Source organism: Triturus cristatus, chromosome 2_1 (assembly GCF_964204655.1).
Source record: "Triturus cristatus chromosome 2_1, aTriCri1.1, whole genome shotgun sequence".
Classification (NCBI taxonomy): domain Eukaryota; kingdom Metazoa; phylum Chordata; class Amphibia; order Caudata; family Salamandridae; genus Triturus; species Triturus cristatus.
The window spans coordinates 1,124,455,933-1,124,475,703 of NC_140581.1; the positions used below are offsets into that span (position 1 = coordinate 1,124,455,933).

Consider the following 19,771-nt stretch of genomic DNA (forward strand, 5'->3'; position numbering starts at 1 on the left):
CTTGGCCGAGATGTAAGATAATCCAAGCTGCCAATTGCTTTTCCGCCAAACTTTTCAGCCTAGGTTAAAAAAAAAAACTTGCAGCTTCCTGTTTTGGGATGATCTGAACGCTATGAAAAATTATTGGCCTCTTACCCACTGTCTCTAGGAGAATAGTAGTGCAAGCTCTGATCTTGTTTTGTCTTGATTACGGAAACTCCTTGTATTTGAGCGCCCCTTAATACATCATCAAGAGATTGCAACTGATCCAGAATGCGGCTGCTAAGCTGATGCTCAATTTGCCCAAGCACTCTTCAGCAGAAAGTGCATTAGCCACATTGCACTGGCACCCACAAAGAAAAAAAAAGAAGAATCAACTTAAAGACTCTCTGCCTGGCCCATAGAGCAATAAATCAGAGGGGCCCTCTTTGATCATGGACGTTGTGTTACCTTATACCCCTTCTAGAACTCTTAAGATCTTCTAAGGCGCAATTGTTAAAGGAGCCTCGAATTCAAAGAACTAGATTGGGCGGCAGGTCTTTTTCAGGCTTGACCCCAAAACTTTGGAATTCAATTCCTGCTGACCTTAGAAACTAAACGAATGAGAGCCGCTTCAGGAAAATGCTTAAGACTTGGCTACATCCCCACTAGGTATTCTGCCCAGTATTGATTCGCCAAGCACAGGTTATGTCTCACTTCATGCTGGGAAGCCTTCGGGTAGCCATGCGTTTAACAAATTAGCATAACATAACATTGTACTGCTTCATCTCTTCGGTGTAGGATAAATGCAGTAGATGTGTGAAATGGGTGCCCAAAGTAGATCTGTCAGAAGATCACAAGGAGGTAATTTTTGTCACTGATTATGTGGAAATCTTTAATCAGTGGCCTAATTGCAAATTCCACAAACAATTCACTTTGCTAGAGCACAGAATCCAAACTGCTGACAATTCATGCTCTGGTGTCAGTCCAAACAGTCAGAACATGTTCTGGTTGTTTCCTCCTATTCTGCCAAATGTTACTGTTAGGCTGACAGAATCCAAACCACACTCTCTAACATGGCCATGCTGGTGGTGATAGCATGACCTTTTCCTACTTTTCGTGTTATTTGTACTTTCAGAGAAAGCATTCACGATTTTCGGACATAACAGAATGGAGACAGTAATTTTTTTTAAAGTTTATCCAGGTGCATTACACTTTTTTCTGTTAGTTTTTTAAAAACTTTATTTATCATTATTCAATCATATACAACAAATGGTATCATGACAGTTGTTCATGTTAACAGCGATATAAACAGTTCCATCCACAAGGTGCGAACATAAAACATGGCATACAAAAATAAAGCGAGACCACCATATCACAGTGTCTGATCATCACATGTTGAATGGCCACTTCGACACCTAGACCCACAACCTGCAAACTCCCACCCTCCCATGTACATAGTGTCTCGTAAATAATAGTAACCACTGTGTAATCTATTCATCCCACACCAGTCGGGACTATGCCAGCAGGGGATTGGGTGAGGGGACTGAGGTCCAGACTCTGCAAATATGTCTTGAGCTGGCTCCAGATATCTTTTGGACGGGACTTGGGTGGAAGTAATGTGGCATACAATTCACAATTGGTGTTGCAAAATGTGAGCCTAGCAAGCCATGCACTCTTGGTAGGAGCTAATTTGCTGCCCCATCGAAGCGCTATTTCGCGTTTAGCCAGTAGCAGAGCGAGAGCAATACATTTCTGTGTTTTCTTAGGCATGTTGTGGACGTACCCTAGGAGCGCGACCTCTGGGGAAGGGAGTATTTCAAGCTGTGTCGTACGCGACAGTGTCTCGAAGTCGACCAACCAGAAATCCACTATTTTGGGGCAGGTCCATGTCAAGTGGGGAAAATCGGCATAGGGGCTGTTGCACCTCCTACAACTGTGCTGTCTGGAAGGATCAATCGCGTGAAGTTTAGCCGGGGTCATGTATGCCCTCCATAAGTATTTAAAGTATATTAAGTTATGTCTACTATTGAGAGAAATTCCCCTAGTTTGTGCACAGCAGAAGGCCCATTGGTCGTCCAGTATCGGATGCCCCAAGTCTGCCTCCCAGGCAGCCTGAATATTCGCGTCGTGGCACAGGAGTAAAGTCACACAGGCCTTGTATAATTTAGATATCAATCGAATCCCGTCCGGGTTAGCAATGACGAGAGATAAAGGTCCGAAAGACTGCGGCTGAAGTGGGTATTCTGACATTTTAGCACATAGAGCCCTGCTTATCCTGGTAAAAATAAACTGTTCCATAAAGGTCAGCTTTGTCACCCGATCTCTGCTCGCATTATCAAACACATGCCCATCCGGAAACAGATCGCCAAAATTCACCATGGAGTGGGACTTAAGTACCCGTAGAACCAATTTCTTTTTCGTGATGGGAAACCATGGATTGCGAGCTATAGGGATGTCAGAGGAATACAAAGTGTCATGTCCCGTGACCGTGCATGTTTACGTCACGCCCAGCTCGTGGTGGATACGTCTGGATATCCCTAGGGTCACAAGGAAATCCCTGGGGCAGAAGGGCAGATTACGAAATCGGTGATACCAGGTCAGATTCAGGTTTCCCATATGGAATACGTGCGTCTGGATGGTACCAGGAGTGGGCAAAACTGGCTTGTGCAACAAGATAGCACAATCTAAAGAATGGGGCTCCTAGACACCCCCCCCCCCCCCTCCCATATGGCAGAGTCCTAGTATCCTAGTGTATCCTGGGTCTTTTGCCCTCTCCCCCTCCCCACCCGGCAAGCGGGATCAAATGTATTCAGAGGATCTTAAAAAAGCTGTCTGGAAGTGGGATGGGGATATTGTGGAACATGTATAAAATTTTGGGGAGAACGATCATCTTCATAAGTGCAATTCTGCCAGATACCGTGAGTGGAAACTTCAACCAGCGTTCAATCTGCGTTTCAAGGTTATGTATAGCTGGATCGTAATTCATTTGCAGCATTTCATCTGCTTCTCTGTGTATTGTATACTCAAGCACCTGACTGAGTGGTGACACCTTGTCAACTGGAATTTGCATTCCCACTCGACGGTGCCCGTTGTCAAGGGGTACAGAACAGACTTATACCAGTTGACACCCAATCCCGAAAACCCACCAAAACGAAGGACCTCCCTGATCAGTGGATCAAGATTAGTCTGAGGGTAGCGGACATATAAAACAATGTCATCGGAATAGAGTGACAAGCGGAGGGGGCCTGTATTAAACTGGATACCTCTGTGGAGATGCTTCTCTTCAAAGTGGCAAACCAGGGGGTCTAATGCCAGAATAAAAAAAAAGTAGCGGAGAGAGCGGGCAACCTTGCCTGGTGCCACATGTAAGAGCAAATGGGGAGGATAAGGTGCCATTCATGCGGAGTCTGGCGGTAGGAGAGGCATACAGCAATGCTGTGAGGTCTATGAAGCCCTTGGGGATGCCTAGTTTCCTCATTACGGCCCAAATAAAAGGCCATTCCAGCTAATCAAATGCCTTTTCGGAGTCCAGTAGGACTGCCTCAGCTGGGAGCTCAGGTGTAATCCTATGTATTACTGCAAAAAATGTATGTAAATTCAGAGCAGTGGACCTACGGGATAAAAAACCGGACTGCACTGGCGATATGATGCGATCTAAAAGTAACGTGAGCCTCAACGCTATCATTATGGCAAAGATCTTATAGTCCAAGTTTAGCAGCGATAGCGGCCTATAAGAACTTAAACGCAATGGATCTTTACCCGACTTGGGCAATAATACAATTACGGCTTCACGCAAAGTGGGCGGCAGTAATTTGTTCTCCAGGGCCTCGTTGTAAACCTCGAGGATATAAGGTGCTAGTATATCTTTATAGTGCATGTTAAAAATGCCAGTGAAGCCATCCAGGCTGGGCGCTGTGGTGCCGTTTAAGGCATCTATGGTGCTGATAATTTCATCTTTAGAAAATGGCTCAGCAAGAAACTTTTGCATATAATCAGCGAGCCAGACCATAGCAATCTCATCTAAATAGACCCTGCAGTCGTCCTCATTCTGCTGCGCTCGCATAGTGTATAAAGATGAGTAATAATGAAAAAAACTTGTTTCAGATTTCCACCGTGTCCGTGTTGAGCCGCCCTTCCTCTGACTGACTAGAAGCAATGTATGTCTTCCCCACACAAGGCCGCAGCAACTGAGCGACCCGGCCTGTCCCCCTCTCCATATCGCCTGGCAGTGGCATATTTCCGCAGGAAATTTGTTTCACTCTCTGCAATCTCCCGAAATTAAGCCAGCAACAACAGTCGATTTTCCAGCTTAGTTGGGTCTGAGTGTACAAGCAGGTCCACGTCTAATATTTTCAACCGGTCTTCTAAGCGAGTCTGTGTGCCTCTCAAGGACTGCAAAATCCCAGAGTGCTTTGTGATACATTCCTCCCTTATAAAAGCCTTAAATTCCTCCCAAACAGTCGCCCATGTGCCAACAGAGCCGACATTTAGGTCAAATTAAGTCTTTATGGAGTCGGATTTCCACCGAGAATACCGCATCATTTACGGCCTGTCCCGGGAACCGCCATTGTCGCTCAACACCTTCTGGCCTGGGAATCTGGACATGCATGCAAACTGGTGAGTGATCAGAATAGGTTCAAGGCAGGGGGGTCATGGTGCGAAACCAAGGCACCATGGTGCAGGAGACAAGCCAAAAATCCAGGCGTGTCCAAGTATCATGGGGGGCCGAGTAGTGCGTGTAAGCGGAGTCATCAGGGTTGCGCGCCATACGTCGATGAGACCAAGTGTGTCACAGATGTCCCTAAGTACTCTGGTGGCGCAGGGTTTCGTGGCAGGGAAAGGCAATGTGCTGTCCGTGGCAGGCTGCAAAAGCAGGTTAAAATCTCCCCCCAAGCAAACATAATCAGCACCCAAGAGGATCAATAAGGCATGCAGCGAATGAAAAAAATCAGGGTCATCCACATTCAGTGCGTAAATGCACATCAAAGCAATACTATATCCCATCAACTTCCCAGCCACCAAAGTGTATCGACCCGCCCTATCCGCTGTTACGTTATACAATTGAAAAGGTAAATGTTTATGTATGAGTATGGCAGTTCCCCTAGAATGCGTGCTATAGTTCGCAAAATAACAGCGCGCACCCCAATTACAGGCGAATGAAGTAGGAGATGAGGGGGACAAGTGTGTTTCCTGCAGAAAAACCAGATCCGATTTATGGCACTGCAAATAATTCAATCCTTGTTTACCTTTTCGAGTGTTGTTCAGACTCTGCACATTCAATGTAACAAAATTGACATCTGAGATAGTGGAGAGCCTACCCGCCATCGTCACGAGTGGTAATGATTATGAAGGGCACAGATGTGTCAACATGCGCTTGTGGAACCTCAGAACAAAACAATCCAAATAAGAACAAGTAATACCATAGCTCTAAAGAATACCCCCCCACCCGATCACTTATCCCCTCAATCGAAAATAAGGGGAACACCCACAATCCCATAATGGTATCAAGCAAACTTCAATTTTACCAAATGGAAACATCACAAGAAATGTGCACCCGCACAGGGGGAGAGGCAACGCCTCGCCTTGTCCCCGGGGACCTTAGAAACGTGTATTGCAAACAGAATATATTAGGGCCAGAGCCCACAATCATAAACCATTGTGAGCATATAAAAACCTAGAAGAAAGAACAGAGAGCAAAATACACAGTGATGCTTATCAATGTCTCGCCAGAAAAAGGTCTCTCAGCTCGCAGAAAACAATTCCATGCTGGAACCAGAGTTCGGCATGTGTGGCGATCGTTCTGGCTTAGGCGACATTCTCAGCGAGCCAGCATTGGAGTGGAGTCGAAGAAATTCCTGGGCCTCAGCTGGAGTGTCAAAGATCTTGGATCTGCCATCGACATCCACCTTCAGACGCGCTGGATAAAGCATTCTATACCTAAGGCCAGATTTACACAACGCAACCTTAACCGTTACAAATTTCCGACGGGCCTCTTGCACCACCACCGTGAAATCCGGATACAAAGAAATGGAAGAGCCCTGCCAGTCCAGTGATCCACGCTCCAGAGCCAATCGCAGTGCTGTATCTCGATCTCTAAAGTTCAAGACTTGTGCAAGGATGGGTCGAGGCGGGTAACCAGAATTGGGGCGCGGACCAAGCTTTCTATGTGCCCTTTGGACAACTAAGGTAGCGGTGAAGGACTCCCGACCGAACAAGTCTGCCAGAAAGCCCTGGACGAACCCATCCAGCCGACCCGTGTTCGTGGACTCTGGCACGTCCATGATGCGGACATTTTTGCGCCTACTGCAGGCTTCAAGGTCCTCATTCTTCATGGCCACGTTCTTCAGTAGGCCCTCCATCCGCTCCAGACGTTTCATTGCTTGGGCCGCACCATCCTCCAGGTCAGAGACCCTGCCGTCCACTGTGTCCAGTCTTTAATCATGCTCATCCAGACGAGCCCCCAATATGTCAAGGCGCTTGTCGACGGTGTCAAACGCATATCCAATGCACGGAAGCTCGCTTTTAGTTCTGCCATGAGCGCCTAATTTCCCTGCACAACCCCCTGAGGTGGGGTGGCAGTCTGGTCGCCACCCACAGCCATCCTAGTATGCGTTGAGTCCGCACCCCCACCTGTCTTCTCAAAGGTGAGTTTTCGCTGCTTCGGGTTCCCCTTGCCCATGACCTAGGAGTGGGGCCCCCAACCGGCGTAGTTTAAGGCATCCAGGTAGTAGGTGCTCATTTGCAGAGAAGGGGCCCAAAAACGCTGGCCGTTGGTCACGCGCTGCGCAGGGGGCAGCAGGACTTCAGCACGGCGGTCAGAGCGCCTCCGATTTGAAATATGTGTGTAGGCTTACCCACTGCCATTCAGGGAACCCGCGCCGGTTACACGCCTCTGGAGGGGGTCCAGAGCAGCAAGTGTGGCACTGCGGCACCAGAGGGGGCCCCGCAATCCTCCGAGTCGGCCCTTGAGGCTCGAGCCTATTTGATGAGTAAGGCATCATCCGCCCCCCACGGCACGCCGGCCGCAATAGAGGCCGGGGCTCGGCCACGATATAGGCCCCAGCATGCACTGTGTGGGCGGAGCGGCCCCAGGTCACTAGTCAGTAAAACAATGCGTAGGGCACATTTACAGCCACGCCACACCGCAGGACTGCTTGCAAGTTCTGGGATGGTCGTTGTCTCCAAGGAGTTCGGCGGACCTCCGAGACTACGTGGCCATCTTGGTCCACGGTCCGGCGACCCCTCCCCCCCCCCCCCCCACCCCCCCTTTCTGTTAAGTTCATCTGGCTGTAGTTATGACCTACAGGAAACGTATTGTCACAATATCGAGGTCAAAAATATCTGCAAATATTTGGCCTCCACAATATAAGGTACCAACATATTGTCAAGGTGTAGGACCCGGGGTCACCAGGCCCTGTGGGGGTAGCGTGATGCGAGCAGGTAGGCACCCAAAGGCTTACGTAAAGTGACCATACAGCACACACATCCACTGAAGCAGGAAACGCACACAATAATTGACACCACACGAGTAGGTTGAATAAAACCAATCAGTTTTATCTAGATCAACATTAGGATCAAAAGCATTTCATTAGGAATAGGTTGGGCAGTTCATTAACGCATCAAAACCTGGCATGGAATCAAAGCGCGGCACCTGGGGAGCGTCAAACACAGCATTTACGCAAAGCGCTGCACATAGCAAATCATTAGCTTTTTCAAACATGGCATTTAAGCATAGCCCTGCACATAACAAATCAATAGCGCTTCAAAACATGGCATTTAAGCATAGCGCTGCACATAGCAAATCAATAGCGCTTCAAAACATGGCATTTAAGCATAGCACTGCACATAGCAAATCAATCGCGCTTCAAAACATGGCATTTAAACATAGCGCTGCACATAGCAAATCAATAGCGCTAAACTGGGCAATTCCTTTGAGCATTAGACACTGCAATTCATTCTAGCGCTGTACATTGCATATCACTGGGCCAGACATCAAAGCTCTAAACCTGGCAATCAAACGAAGTATTAACCGTAGCTTTTCCTGTGGGCATTAAGCGGGGTCTTTGAGACCACTCTTCAACAGTCAAGCCGGAATATGACTTCCCGCCAGGTAGGGGTGAAGTCGCTCTTGGTAATATCCTTGGATCCCCACCAGGTCCTTCAAGTCAGGTACATAGTTAAGGGGGCCGTGGCCCAGTTTATTCCCGCTCCGTGGCGGTGGGTGCCCAGCGGCTCCACAATAGATTTTCCCTGGGGAGGGGTGTGCTCCGGGCCTCGTGGGCCTCTCGCCCTCCTCCCCGGGGATTACCTGTATCTTCGGCCTCCGCTAGGCCCTTGCGCCGGTTCCCCAGTCGGGAGGGGCTCCCTCCTCCTCCCGAGCCTCCCGCTAGTCGACACTCTTTCCGGCGCCGTCCGGGGCCAGCGGAGACCTCACGGCGGAGTCTCCGGGGATCGAGAACCAGCTGGACCATCTGCAGGGGAGGCGTGCCCGCAGCTGCCAATCCCAGAGCGGCCTGCGGGGGCGCGGCCTCCTCAACCACTCCTCAGACGGCAGGGGCGGCGTTTGGCAGTCCGCTCCCGTCACGTGTCCCCAGTGCGCGGCTTCAAGGCCCGGCGAGGCCTACCTCGAATTCCGGCGGCCCTCTCCTCACGGAGGGCCGCGTTGCTGAGGCTGCGACGGCAGCAGCGGGGCCCCGGTCTTCCCCGCGGGCCTCGAGGGTGGCAGGCGACAGGCTACACGGCCCAGGGCCGCAGCGGTGAGCAATTCTTTTTGGTATCCCCGACTGGGTGGAAGAAATTAAGGGCTGGCCTGTAGCTGGTGGGGAAGCGATTTGTTCAGCGCCCAGCGCCCCCTTACTCTCACAGTGACGGCTCGGGGCAGGTAGGCTGGGAGGTGGCAGGCCACACGCCCGTGGCAGAACAAGCTAGGGAGGGGGCCCAGGTTAAGTCAGGGAGCGCAGGAGTGGCACAGCGCAGGTACCTGGTCGATCCCCCAGCAGTTCTGTGGTAAGTTTGAAGGTCCTCTTGGCACTTGTTGGTTCTGGCGCCCCTAGTAGGTTTGTTCCTTGGGGGGGGGGGGAGGGGGGTAGATTGAGTTGGTCACTAGATAGTTCTTAGTCCGGCTTGGTAGGTTGTCCCTGGGTTTCCCTCCCGCTGGGCCAGATCAGTGGGCTAGTTCAGGATCCCTCACTCAACTTAAAAGGCAGCACCTAAGCCCTGTCCCTTTCAGTGGCATAGGTCCCTGACTAGGCCCTACCGCATAAAACTCCTGCGTAGGTTCCCCCAGGTCTGCGTCGCCCCAACTAACTAAAAATGTTCCCTCCTTTCCTTAAGTATCCCTAGGTCAGGTGACCACTCTCTAAGGCGGCAAAAGTAAACCCCACCCTTCTTCTAGAAGGTTCCAGCAGGTTCCAGGAGCTTCCCCACTCTAGCTATGGGCGAACAGGCGGGCTGGTGTCGCAACAATGTTGTAGGGTCCCAGCCAGCTCCTGGCAACTAGGGTGCTACTAAAAAGGCCACTCCACAGTAGCAGGGGCCTGTGGCAGCCATATTGGGGGAAGAGAGCACCTGCACCTTAACACTGATTAGCAATGGAAAGGCGCTCGGAGACCTAAGGCCAACGAAAAAGAGGGTGCAAAAAATGAGGCAAGGGCAAAAGCACAGGGAAAGACCACCCTAGGGCTGACAGGTCTAACACAAGGTAAGTATGCAAAGTAAACGTGATGCCCTTAAGTATATCTACTTACCTTCATGCCTTCATGGTATGTTATTAGTCAACATTTTGAAGTCGATCTAAGTGCAAATTGATATTTAAATTTCGATAGTGTGGTACAGCACCCTTTAAACGACTTCTGCTTCCCCCAGCAGGGAGACCTTGTGCCCAGGGATAAAGAGAGTTTGTAACACCCCTCATGCGGTCACACTACATGAGCGCGTTGCTTCACAGGAGTTCATCTGTGCTGCGAAGAACCAAATCTTCCTGGTGGAAATCCTCCACTAGAGTAGAGTACAGGAGCAAATGACTGAGATTCTGCCGCTATATGAATCTATTAATTTCCACTGTGGATTGTATGTCTTTTTTAGTCTACTAGAAGATTCTAATGTGAATATTGACACTTGTATGACTTATGAGTGGCTATTAGAGGTTAGAAACATAGATCTGGCCTGGGAGTACTCCTCTATAGCCAACTAGGTCATCATCAGAAGATACCAGAGGGGCCTGATGCACCTTTTTCCTCTGGTCAGATATTCCACATCCTGTTTAGTCCTCAGTCTGGTTCTTAGCCAGACTTATGCATCAAATATTTAGGCTGTTGGTCTCATGCAGGATAAAGTCCATCTTGTAGAAGACTTTTTTTGGTGGTCATGACACCGGCCATGTAATTAAGCAAGCTGCATGCCTTTGATGCCTCCGCAATTCTCACACATCTGCATGCCCCCATAACTGACCCACATTGAACAACTAGTCTCACTAGCTCGATTGAACTAGAGACCTATGGTCTACTAACCAACTTCTTGTGACCTAGGTAGGCCGCAGTACTGGCTAAGATTCAGATTGATCATATGTTAATAATATATTGCTACCATCCCCATGGGTCTGGACTGCCATTCCTTGTCCAATCACCCAGCACCAGGACTAAGAGCATCCGTGGCATTCTTCAGGTACCTATCAAGGACAGGTGCCGGGCAGCTGCCCCACAGGCATTCTTCCAATGTTTTTCACTTTGGGTTTCATTTAAACAGGAAGATTGCATTCTCCTTTTCTCCTCTTTAATTGCTGTGGAATCTAACTCTAGGGTCAACAATAGGAAAGTCAGGACGTCTCATGATTTTTCAGTTGCCTCTGTGTGTTACTCTTGGCCCATAGGTTTTTTCCCATTAACAAAGCCTTCCAGCCTACCCCCTGAGCCATTGGTCAAAACATATTTCGACCTTGGCTACATTTTCAAGACGGGAACTTGCAAGTGTGTACATAAATCCGAGGGAGGAGGGAGAAGCTACAAACAGGCATGTGAACACAATACTGCTATGCAGAGCTCTTATGAAGCAGCTGATGAATAATTTCTGGCCCGGCACTTAGGCCTTGATTGTGGGTCAAGAGAAGAGTGGGAAACCCAGGCCTAGCCCTGTAATCTAGCTATACCTGACACAACTTTGCAAGAAAAAACACTGCTAAAGATCAATGAAAAATGAAGAATTGCACATCTATCAGTGCTCAAAATAGTCGAGGCATGACCTCCACCTGCTCCCAGCTAATGATGACAAAAGAGTTATCACTACAATCCTAAGTACTATCCTACCAAACCTCCAGATAACCAGTTGTGCCTCCCGCCAGGTTCCCCAACTATGCCTGATAACTACCAGCTACTGCCTACCTCCACTCACTCACGACTAACTCCAATAAAAGCAATAATCACTAAAGCAAACACCAGCTGACCTAACAGCCAAATTAATATATACATTTATATCATGTCAATTTAATCATAGACTGATTTTTTTATAGTTGACATTTAACAGATGGCCTTTGCGACCTGCAAAGTCTCAGTGGAGGCGGGAACATGTTGGGAGGTCTGTGATGCTATTGTCTGCCAGGGAAGTTGGGCGCACCCCAGTTTCCTCAGTTGTGGCTGTGGATCAGGCGTAGTGTTGTTGGAGTGCTTCATGTCCTGCCTCTGTGGGAACTATAATTTAGCTCATCTGAAGTAGGGGTGGTGTCATGCTGAATGTGGAGGTGGCCTATGCTGGACATGGTGCAAGTTGCTGCAACTTCTCTATCTGTGGTCACGACTGCACCAGACTCAACTATATGCCCATCATGTTCATGTTATTGTGTTTCCTGCTCTTCCTAACTGCTTCGATTCCCTTCTGTCGGAGTGGTCTGCATCGTGGTTCAGGTGCCGCAGCCATGCTGCTAGGTCCAGTGTTGGTTGACAGTGGCCCAGAGGCAGCAGTGACACTAGTATCAGCACTTGGTGGAAGAGACACTTGTAACAGATATATTGGCGAGCAAAGGTCACACAGTGATGGATCCAGGTGCGGCATGTCTTGGTGTGGTTGTTGTTGATTCTCTGGAAGTGATTTTGTTGTGCTGTTGGAGCCACAAAGGTTGAGTGTGTGATGCTGCAGGCCCTGATAGTGATAGAAATGGTAAAGGCAGTATGAGAAGTGGTGGCGGTCACAGGGGAGAGATGTGCCCTGTTCCTCCCTCATTCCTTTGATGGTGATGCATGGCTACTTGAGAGCTGCTCACTGGTGCCAGCTGCAGAAAGAATATGGGTACATAAGTCCTATATCTTGGCAAAGGCCTATAGGTGCAGACAGCAAGTGAAAAGTAACTATCTTATTTCTCAACATATTGCTTCTTGTCACTACTGGATGATATTGAGGCAACATTTGTTAATTGTAATCTTGACTATGTGTGTCTGTTGGGCACCTTCCTTTCCTATGTGTATGTAGCAAATGGCTAACGTGATGCCCTGCATGAGTGGCACATATGAATTTGGCAAAGACGCACATGTTGAAGCAACACTGATGGGGCGTATCTGCAAATATATGGGCCACGCTTGCTCTCTCCTATGGTTAACTTGTGCATGTGGCATTTACAATGGTTATTAGCAATAGGTAATTCACATTTAACATCTGTCACTATCATCTTCCATGCAATGAGCCTTCACTCTGTTGTCAATGCCCTTAGGGCTTGTAGGGCTGATGATGGAATATACAACTTCTGTGCCCCAAGTACCAGGGAATCTTGACTGCGTTCAGATAGGTGCTAACAAACATGCACGTCATATATTAGAAACGTTTTTTGCATTCCTTGACAGAACCTGCAGTTCGTGCTTACTAAACGTTACCTTCCTTATATGGTCAATTGCTAGAATGAAGGTTTTGATGATTGAAACACCAGATAGCAGTGATGGGTGGAGGCCACTATTGGCTTGAAAAATTCAGACTGGCTTCTGTGAATCCTGCGAAACAGGAATTCTCAGCCAAAGTGTTGTCTTCGGCAGTATGATCAAGTAGAAGACTTCAAATCAAAGAGACAACTTTTCCAGACCACTGGCAATGCTGATGATAGTAGGGTATGACCTATTTTAATACATCATGCCCGCTTCCATGCTGTTTTTCACCTAAGCAAGGGTTTACTAATAAAAAGAGTGCGAACTCTGGATGTGATATTACACATGATAAATCCAATACTGTGGGATCCAGAAAAAACGTGGAATTGCAGGGCCTATGCTCAGATTTACAAATTATAAACAGTACTTCTGGGCGCATAAAAACCACCCCACCTACTGTTGCACTCCTAATCTGGGCTGTAGTAATAGATTACCTGCAAGCTTGATGATGGCAGATAATCTATTTAAGAGTACCAGAGTCACCATAAAGTTAACTTTATCCTTCAAGACATCTACCCATTGCAAACATTTGAAGGGCAGCAATTTGGCCTAGTCTCATGCATTTCGTAAGCTTTACTTTTAATGGATCTTTCTGAACTATGTTGCTTTTGTCAGATCAACTCTACCTAGCCTGTTTACTGGTGGCTTGGTTTGGCATATGCGGTTTCAAAACCTAGCCGTCGTCTGAAACCACATTACCAACCAGTTAAAAGGCTTTGGAGACAGACAAGCGAATGAAGAAATAAATGACTTTTCATGGCGATTTTGCAACTTGGCGATTTTCATGTCACTTCCTCTGCCTTGTCTTCTGTAATGGACATGAGTTAACTTTACATGTCAGTCTTAACATGTAGTAATTGTTTGGGGATAGTTGGGTAGGGACAGGGTGTCAGGACATGGACGAATCCTTACACTACATTAAAACATTTAAGTGACTACTACCTTGTAGGTAATACTTTCAATCCAGATGTGAAAGGACAGAGGACACAGACTGAAATTATTGCAATCACTGTTAAGGTACCATAAAAACCTGAACCCATTAATATTCCGTTCTCATTGTTTTCCCTTTTAATCTCATCCTTTGCTTTATTTATAATTTTTTGGGAACTCAAATTGTTTACACATTTTATTTGCATTTTGGTAGCAACATTACATTCTCATGACTTTTCTTGTTCTCATACGTTCTTGGTTAGTATTCCAGTTTTGCATTCACTGTCTAGTCAGCTGGTGTTCTCTCCTTGCGTCCTATTTCATGACATGTTTCACCTAACTATGCTGTTCCATTTGTAAGACGCACCCATTCCAGGGAAGTGGTCGAACGTTACTTCCCCAACTTTCCCCCATCCTCCACCCCTCGTTGCTGTCGACTAACCAGTCCCTTTGGCTCCCCCCTTACGTGTGGTCTGGGTCACTCTCCTTATTTCCCTACTGAGGCATGTCTCACCCAAACCGTCAGGGCTGTAGGCGCTATGCGGCTGTTAGTTTTGTTATGCAAATTTCTCCCTCTCCTGTTCCTGGCTGTTAGGGCTATCTGGTCGGACCTGGCCCGTGGGGTGCTGGGAGTGGACTCCTGGTCTGCATTTTTCAGGTCATCTACTAGGGCTCCCCAAGCCTGCGCTCTCTCCAGTCTGCCTATGCCGCGATGTGCGTTCCGGAGCAGTATTCTATTTTCGCAGCCCGCCCATTTCTCCAATTCCCGCTTCCAGTGTAGTACACTAGGCCCCGCTGGGGCCTTCCACTTGCTCGTTAATTTGCGCTTTGCTAATATATATGCTAGGTCCTGGAACCATGCAGTGACTTTGGTCTTGGCGGAGTGGGGGAACAGGTTAAGCAGCACCTGGTTTGGGGTGCATGGTATCTTTCCCTGTGACGCGCGCCGTTTCCCTAATCACTTCTTGCCAGTACCCTTCAAGCTGTGGACAACTCCACATCATGTGGATGTAGCTGGCTTCCGCCTCCTGACAACGTGGGCAGCTCACATCATTTCGGTGGAAATATCGATTGATTCTGACCGGTGTGATGTATGCTCCATGCAAAGTGTAAAAGCTAATTAACTGGAATTGTGCATTGCAGGAAACCCTAGTAGCCCTCAGAAGTGTATTTTCCCAGTCCTTATCCTCTATGGGATTACCAAGGTCCTCCTCCCACTTGGCCCGTAGCCCCTCCAGTGGCTGCGTGGAATCTCGTTGAATGGCTCGGTAGAGGCACGACACAGCTTTGATGACGCCCCCTGCTACACTTACATACTCGCATGTGGAGTGTGTAGGCGGCCAGATGGTTTACACCTATGCAACTGCCCAACCACTCCCTACTCATTAAGAATTTTTCGAGGGTTAAATGAGATGGAATACCAGAGCCTTCAATGCTTTGTGGCATTTTGTTTTCCTTTCAGTCCAGTTATTCCCAAAGTGTCTTCCCAGTGATATGGTATTGCCATGTAGGCAAGAGTGGGGTAGTTATTGTCGGAGTGGCATTTTCTGCCTCTAGTTATACCATTGGAGAACAGAGTAGACATTCGAGCTTATGAGGCTTTACTGTTGTAGTTGAGGTGCCCAGCCAAATTTGCCATACTGAGATGGGACTTAAGCCTGTGTCTTCAGCATGGACTCTGTGTTGACATCTCATCTGAAGGCAGCACCCGAAAGCTACAGGATTGTAAATGTACATGTTTATATGAATAAAGATTCCGCTGCTTTGCTACAATGTTTTATTTTTCAAACGGCTGTCTGATGTTACTCAAAAGTTTTTGTATGATACACTTTTAAGTGATCTGTCTGTCCACAGGTGGCTTTGATGACAATTCACCTCTGAGCTCCGTTGAGCGCTTTGACCCACGTTGTAACAAGTGGGAGTATGTAGCTGGCCTTACGACTCCTCGGGGAGGAGTTGGCATATCAACTCTTATGGGGAAGATCTTTGCAGTTGGTGGCCATAATGGGAATGCATATCTGAATACAGTTGAAGCGTATGATCCAGTCATGAACAGGTAAATGTATGTTTGAAATTTTCAAATGCGAATATCTAATACACTATATATCTTCTAGGATTAATACGTGCTGCAATTAGTTTTAATACACTGGTCCAAGGCGTTTAATAGTGAAGACTTTCTTCATGACAGTCCTCCATTTTCAGTCTCCTGGTTATTGGACACTGAATTGACCAAGCATATTGTTGCAGTTGAAGCTCAATGTTTAATATGCAGAAAATCTTATTTCTGGACATTCTGTATTAGAAAACTGAACGTGCTTATAGTAAAGCTGCTCTTTCAGCGCACTGCATGGAGATGTATGTTTTGGCCTGTATTTTGCCAATCCATTAGCACTTGCAACATATTACATAGGGTAGTAGGACTTAGCTTTCTTGATAGTATTATTGAAACCAGTTTTAATAGGTCAGATTTTTAACTAAAACTCAGAACATAGTAGGTTTTCTTTTGCTCAATATTTGGGAGCTGTAGGACCAACCTGAAAGGAATGACTAGAAGTTTAGACGGAAGGCTACTTGTTAATAGAATGATGTTTTGCTGGAAATTAATGTTCTACACTTGCCCATACCCTTTTTGGCTCCATCCTTCATCTCAATGTAGTTTACAAAATCAAGATACTTCTTTCAAGGTGATAGAACACTAAAAAGAAAGGTGATTCAGTCTCTTTTTTTAGAGGCATGTCTTGGTTAGACAGATTTGTAGAACCACTCCGTCATGAGCACAGCTCAACCGTGGCTCATGACGGAGTGGCTCCGTCATGAGCACAGCGCCACCGCGCTGCCCCCCGCACCCCTCAGCGCTGCGGCGGAATTCCCGCCGCAGCGAAGGGGTTAATAGAGCAATGATACTGCAATTTCTATTGTTCACGGTAAGGAATATCTGTAGGCAGGACCTGCCCTTTTGCCTGCCCCGGTTTCCTTCTTTAGGAAGCCTGATGGCAGCCAGGTGCCCTTGCTTTGGATCCCCCGCTTACTGCTAGCATCATTGCTATCTGCTATGAGAGCAGTCACCTCAGACAAAGGCTGTTTCTGGGAAATAGTTTGGAAAATACATTGCAAACAACCACCGCAAACTGGATCTGAAACCTTAGTCAGTGGATCCACATACACTGTCTGTAAAATGTTTTTAAAATGTTTTTAAAATGCGATCCAAACCACCCTTCTTAATTCCAGCTCCAAGTTCTTGGCTTAAGAACGGTGAGTAAACATAAACAGAGTTGCTGATTGAGATCTGCAGAACAAACGTATCATTTTTGCCAAGAAATTGTAACGGGATGAGAGAGAACTTAACTGTTTGGTGCATCTACGCTTTAGGGGTGATTTGAGTAAACTGCACCTATGCCTTGTCAATGCCTTGTCTCGTGTTGTATGCTAGGGATTACAGAAGTTGGGTAACCTGTTACTGTGGGAAGGGAAGCATCAGAGAAGATTGGACACAGGATTTCAATTGCATAGTTCTGCTGTGTATTAGTATATGATTAAAGCACTTTCGTTTAATTCACAGATTATTGCTAGGCTGCACAATATTGTTTGTGGGTGACGAGGCTCTTGCACCCTGCACTACCTCCCCAAAAAGTATTTGACTTCTTGCCCTTGTTACCCTGAGAGTCCAGTATGGAAAGGCTAGTACTAGGCTGAGTTGCAGAGCTATAATTGGATAGCCCACAGAACACAGGTTGCAAACAACCTCATCCACAACAGTTGGGGCACAGTAGCCCAGCTGCCCTGTGACTCCCAGATCTTTCTCTGACAAATATGATAAATTGTTGCATGTAATTGCTAGCCTGGAAGATTTAGCACAATTGTAGTAATGTTTGACTCAGTAGTAATGCCTGGAAAAGATCCTTGACTTGCCATTAGATGAACCTGTTCTAAGTTGCCACCCTTGAAATTGGTTCTGACAAGGCCACGGTTTTGGCTGGTTTTGATGTTAGCATCTCGGCCATCAAGATCATGTGGTTCTTCCTAAGCATTCAAAGCTAAGCACAATTAAAAGAATAGAATATGCTCATGTTTAACTAACCACCACTTGCAACAACGTTTTAGTGAGATCCAAGGCTTGTGTTTCTTGGCCATGCTACAGTTCACTCCTTTCGTGCATGAGGACTTCACCTGTATCCAACATATTTTGGAGCAGCTCACTTCCCCTGAAAGATCATAAAGATATTGTTTATATCTCTTCTTAGAATTAGAGGGTCATTGCAGTTTTTTATTCAGAGGATGCCATTGACCAGACTCTTTACTTTTAACATTTCACAGACCTCAATCTGACCAGCAGATCTAGACACCTTCAAATTTGCCAGCTGAAACCCATGGAGACACCTGGCCTCATTGGCTTCCCTGTGGATTTTTTTTATTGTATATGCACAAGCTGATGCGCACTTGGAGGCAGTGCTATAAGAAGCAATGAAAAATATGCAGTTGCCCACTGACTTTCGTATGGTCACCATTACAGTAATCCAAAAGCTATTTGTTCCTCGTACTGCCCCATCTCCCTCCTACATACGAAGATGGAGGTAAAAATCATGGTTACAGTGATCTCCTCCTTGGTCCACCCGGACCAGGTGGGTTTTATGCCCGGGCGCGCCACTAGACACAACATTGGGCTCTATAATGCCCTGCTCTCTCTAGTCGCCTGGGGTGGCTGGCAGCAGATCTCCTAGCAGACATGGAAAAGGTCTTTGACTCTGTGGGTTGTCGTATTTATTCATCCTTCTCAGCTGCCCCAATTTTGGTCCCCGCTTCATTGCATGTACGAAAGCTATACACGAACCTTTTAGCCTGTGTCAAGGTGGGCTCTGCGACGTCGAAACCATTTGTCATTCAGAGGGGCATGCAGCAGGGTTGCCCACTGTTCACGCTCCTCTTTTCTATCATTATGGAGCCGTTAGCTCAGTGGTTCCGTACTGATGCACAGATACAGGGGTTTCAATGCGGACCCAGGCTTTCGGGTAAAATAGGTCTTAAAGTCGATTACATCTCTATGTTTTTTTAAACATATCCCGGTCATTTAGGTCCTTGGGCGCTCCATATGTTCAAAATCTTTGGGGAAACAACCAGTCTGTGTATTAACCTGGCCAAGTCTTAATATGTTCGCGATCCCCAGAACCTTACATTGGTGACTAAACTTAAAAGACGTTACAACAAACAAATGATGGACGGAATGCTGACAATGCAGACATTCTACCCCAGTCAAGAGATCTGGGCTAAATCCATCGTTCTTTTGCCCACTACGCCACCCCAGTTTAGACATGGCCATATGCAAATCAGTCTTGACCCTGTGCCTCATGGGAACAGTCCAGCCCGAACTGCCAAGCCATGTCTTCCCTGGACCGGAATCAAGCATCCTAGGACCGGTTTCTGGCTATCAGCCATCATCAGCCAGGATAGCTTGACTCCAGTGGCGTAGTGAGCACGGGTCCCACGTCTGGGAATACCCATCCCACTTAGGGCGAAAAGCGTTACAACAAACAAATGATGGACGGAATGCTGACAATGCAGACATTCTACCCCAGTCAAGAGATCTGGGTTAAATCCATCGTTCTTTTGCCCACTACGCCACCCCAGTTTAGACATGGCCATATGCAAATCAGTCTTGACCCTGTGCCTCATGGGAACAGTCCAGCCCGAACTGCCAAGCCATGTCTTCCCTGGACCGGAATCAAGCATCCTAGGACCGGTTTCTGGCTATCAGCCGTCATCAGCCAGGATAGCTTGACTCCAGTGGCGTAGTGAGCACGGGTCCCACGTCTGGGAATACCCATCCCACTTAGGGCGAAAAGCGTTACAACAAACAAATGATGGACGGAATGCTGACAATGCAGACATTCTACCCCAGTCAAGAGATCTGGGTTAAATCCATCGTTCTTTTGCCCACTACGCCTTTCTGTCCTTCAATTGTTGTTTTTGCATTTGTCACCCCGAGT

The 19,771-nt window shown here is 47.3% G+C and overlaps 1 protein-coding gene across 4 annotated transcripts in view; it reads left to right on the forward strand.

The window, feature by feature from the left end:
- The window catches only part of KLHL8 (kelch like family member 8), a 306,138-nt gene that overhangs the window by 277,512 nt on the left and 8,855 nt on the right, over nucleotides 1–19,771 (forward strand). For all 4 annotated transcript variants that reach the window (XM_085636536.1, XM_085636539.1, XM_085636538.1 and 1 more), the window contains one exon: nucleotides 15,645–15,846. In XM_085636536.1, the coding sequence (XP_085492662.1) occupies nucleotides 15,645–15,846 (202 nt within the window). The remainder of the gene's footprint in view (nucleotides 1–15,644; nucleotides 15,847–19,771) is intronic.